Below are 4633 nucleotides of genomic sequence, written 5' to 3'. Positions count from 1 at the left end.
AATATTCATGAAATAAAAAGAAATGATACTGAAATCAGCTGATCACTCAGGGAAGACATGATAGTGGATTACAATATTGATGAATATAATATACGTTTTCTACGTAATTCAAGTTCTTTTGGGAATTTGGGATATATCTTTCTAATACTTTAGGTTTATTCAATGTTATTCCAAGCTAAAGTATTCAACGTCTCATTGAAGATCAACCTGATTCGTTTATAAAATTCACGTTGGAATGGATAAATATAAAAATAGATAGACAGTTGGATATAACTGATCTGGAGAGTTTTGATAAGTCCCAGTGGTAACACCTTTCATCAGGAATGATTTTTCAGACAGTTTAATATGGAAAATACGACTTTTCTCTTTATACTTTTTATTTTCCGTAATATTTCGAAGAGGCGTCAGTCACCAAGGGATGATGATTTGGCTAAGTTAAAATACATTTGATTTCGAAAAATAATACAGAAGTAAACGGACAAAAAGTATCTTGATATTTTAACATCGTATTGTTAGAAAAATAAATTATGACCTGAAATGGATTAAAATGTAAATATTTTCAAATCAGTCAAAATAATCCATTAGATTTACAATAAGAATAATATAAACAAAAGTATTAGTATATGAATAAATAAATAATCTTGTATTCATGTATATCTTTGCTATGAACATCCTGTAATTAAAAATGATTAGTTGGATAATATATCAGATTATTTTAAATTATGAAAATATTCAATATTTCATATTTCCAGGATCTCAATTCTTCGTTAAACACCCGTTCAGTTATTAAACACATTCAGAAATTGTAAAGTTAATTTGTAATTTAATATTCGAATAATTAAAGATTAAACATATCAACATTTTACGTCTCCATCCGAGCTAGGATGAATGATTAATTATCTACTGATTGACACTATTTGTTTGCTCTTGAATAAAAAAACTAAGTTGGAGTATTTACGGTTAGTATATCATTACTATAATAATAATAATAATAATAATAATAATAATAATAATAATAATAATAATAATAATAATAATAATAATAATAAAAAGCATTTGTGTGGAAAACGCCTTCTGCCAACCAGTGGTGTTCCCAGAATATCCGAAGTGTGATGTCAGGAAACCACCGGAAATGAAATGTCTATTGCCGGCTTCTGACTCTCGTATCTGACAGTGCCTCCGTCATTTGGGAGACAAGGAAACGGTGTCCAAGAGGCAAGATACACGTTATGTGTTCAGTCCTGATGATGCTTATGAGATGCCATGCATGTGTTAATTATTATTATTATTATTATTATTATCATTATTATTATTATTATTATTATTATTATTATTATTATTATTACTGTGTATGACTAAGTCTCCTCTCTACCTGAAGGACAGAGAGAGCTGAATGCGTGGAGGGTGAACAGATATATATATATATATATATATATATATATATATATATATATATATATATATATATATATATATATATATATATATACATATATATATATATATATATATGTATGTATATATATATATATATATATATATTTATACATATGTTTATATAAATATATATATATATATATATATGTATGTATATATATATATATATATATATATATATATATATATATATATTTATACATATGTTTATATAAATATACATATATATATATATATATATATATATATATATATATGAAAAATATTAGAAATCTTGTAAGAATTGTTATGTTTCCTGAAAAACTTTCGAATATATATATATATATATATATATATATATATATATATATATACTGTATATATATATATATATAAGAATATATATATATGTATGTATATATATATATATATATATATATATATATATACATATGTTTATATAAATATACATATATACATACACACACACACACATATATATATATATATATATATATATATATATATATATATATATATATATATATATGAAAAATATTAGGAATCTTGTAAGAATTGTTATGTTTCCTGAAATACTTTCAAATACATATATATTTATATATATATATATATATATATATATATATAAATATATATATATATATATATATATATATATATACTGTATATATATGCATATATACACACACATATATATATATATAAATATCTCTCTCTCTCTCTCTCTCTCTCTCTCTCTCTCTCTCTCTCTATATATATATATATATATATATATATATATATATATATATATATATATATATATATATATATACAGTAGATATATAGTAATGATGATGGACCTCTTTTCAGAGTTTATGTCAAATTCAGCAGATATTTTATAATTTACGCATGATATAAGGATGCTGATCATACGTATAAATGGTCAGTTTCTAAGGTATCATCTGCTATTCATGAGTGACCTTTAAACCTACGTCTAAAAACTACAGATATCGTTTTATGAAAATATTAAGCCCAAGAATTACTTTAATTACCACTTGAAATATATTTCAGCATTGTGTACGAGAACTATTAAGGAAAATTATTCTTCTCTCAAGGGGTTAACTACTGCACTGTAATAATTTGTTCAGTGGCCACGTTCTTCTTGGTAAGGGTAGAAGAGACATTTTAGCTATGGCGCGCAGCTCCTCTAGGAGGGCATTCCCAAATCAAACCATTGTTTTCTAGTCCTAGGTAGTGCCATAGCCTCTGTAACATGGTCTTCCATTGTCTTGGGTTAGAGTTCTCTTGCTTGAGGGTACACTCGTTAACACTATTCTATCTAATTTTTCTTCCTCTTGTTTTTTCAAGTTTTTATAGCTTTTATAGGAATTATCTATTTTAGTGTTACTGTTATTAGAATATTTAATTTTTCCTTGTTCCTTTCCTCACAGGGCTATCTTCCCTGTTGGAGCCCCTAGGCTTATAGCATCCTGTTTTTCCAACTAGGGTTGTAGCTTAGCAAGTAATACAACAAGAACAATGATAATAATAATAATAATAATAATGATAATAATAATAATAATAATAATAATAATAATAATAATATTAATAATAATAATAATAATAATGCAAGACTAATATAAAAGGTTCTGACGATATGAAAAGATTTAATAGATTTCGTAAGCAGCAAACAATGGATTTGAAATAACATTTGTTTCCTTCCGTTTCAATGTAATTTTTAGATCTTCCTGTTTACTTTCGTTTCAGCCACTGTACTTAGCATATGAGATTTTTGACAAGTGCAATGTTAATGACGTCCTCAATATCCTGCAGTGTTTGTTATGCTAAGACCCTATCTAGACGAGAAGCAGATTGTCAATTTACTGAAGAATCTTTATCAAGAATCTGGGATCAATAGGTGTTTTTTTTTTTTTTTTTTTTTTTTTGTAACCTCATCCACTCCGGCAAGAAACCATCAAACTGGCCCCGAACCCCAGGTTCTCCCAGGTTCCCCCAGGTCACTCCGCCCCTCAGGCCCTCAGATCCCCCAGCCCGTCAGATTCTCCGAGATCCCTCCGCCCCTCAGGACCTCCCAGGTTCCCCAGCCCGTCAGATCCTCAGAGATCACTCCACCCATTAGGTACTCCCAGGTCCCCTAGCCCGTCAGATCCTCCGAGATCCCTCCGCCCCTCAGGACCTCCCAAGTCCCCCCAGCCCGTCAGATCCTCAGAGATCACTCCACCCATTAGGTACTCCCAGGTCCCCTAGCCCGTCAGATCCTCCGAGATCCCTCCGCCCCTCAGGACCTCCCAAGTCCCCCCAGCCCGTCAGATCCTCAGAGATCACTCCACCCATTAGGTACTCCCAGGTCCCCTAGCCCGTCAGATCCTCCGAGATCCCTCCGCCCCTCAGGACCTCCCAAGTCCCCCCAGCCCGTCAGATCCTCAGAGATCACTCCACCCATTAGGTACTCCCAGGTCCCCTAGCCCGTCAGATCCTCCGAGATCACTCTGCCCCTCAGGTCCTCCCTGGTCCCCCAGCCCGTCAGATCCTCCGAGATCACTCCGCCCCTCAGGTCCTCCCAGGTCCCCCAGCCCGTCAGATCCTCCCAGGTCACCCCGCCCATCAGGTACTCCCAGGTCACTCCACCCATCAGGTCGTCCCAGATCCCCCTGCCCGTCAGATCCTCCCAGGTCACCCCGCCCATCAGGTCCTCCCAGGTCCCCCAGCCCGACAGATCCTCCCAGGTCACTCCGCCCATCAGGTCCTCCCAGGTCCCCCAGCCCGACAGATCCTCCCAGGTCACTCCACCCATCAGGTCGTCCCAGATCCCCCTGCCCGTCAGATCCTCCCAGGTCAACCCGCCCCTCAGGTACTCCCAGGTCCCCCAGCCCGTCAGCTCCTCCAGGCCGTCAGGTACTCTCATTCCCGCCAGATCGCATCCCCATCCTCTTGATTTTGAGCCCTTGACCGACGATGTTGTTCAGTCAATCTGGGTGTGTGTGTGTGTGTGTGTGTGTGTGTGTGTCTCTTAATGACCTAGAACGTGTGTCTTTTAACGGTCTCTTGAATACCTTTTGCCATTTAGGCTTATTTGTCCTATGGGTCTTTTATGGAAATCCATAACTTAAAAGACACCACGAGGATGAGCTCGTCTTTCTGAAAGCCTTTATTACACCATAATGAAATTCATTTGACGAGGTTATCTGTCTCT

The 4633-nt window shown here is 34.4% G+C and overlaps 1 protein-coding gene across 1 annotated transcript in view; it reads left to right on the top strand.

Moving 5' to 3' along the window:
• LOC137641269 (uncharacterized) overlaps positions 1-4375 on the top strand; it is a 23769-nt gene extending 19394 nt beyond the window's left edge. The window contains exons 3-4 of the mRNA XM_068373696.1: positions 3427-3678; positions 3887-4375. Coding sequence (XP_068229797.1) covers positions 3427-3678; positions 3887-4375 — 741 coding nt within the window. The remainder of the gene's footprint in view (positions 1-3426; positions 3679-3886) is intronic.
• The last annotated feature ends 258 nt before the right edge of the window (positions 4376-4633 follow it).

Source organism: Palaemon carinicauda, chromosome 5 (assembly GCF_036898095.1).
Source record: "Palaemon carinicauda isolate YSFRI2023 chromosome 5, ASM3689809v2, whole genome shotgun sequence".
In the NCBI taxonomy this organism is placed as follows: domain Eukaryota; kingdom Metazoa; phylum Arthropoda; class Malacostraca; order Decapoda; family Palaemonidae; genus Palaemon; species Palaemon carinicauda.
The sequence above is the reverse complement of the archived record's forward strand: the minus strand, read 5'-3'. Positions and strand labels throughout refer to the sequence as shown.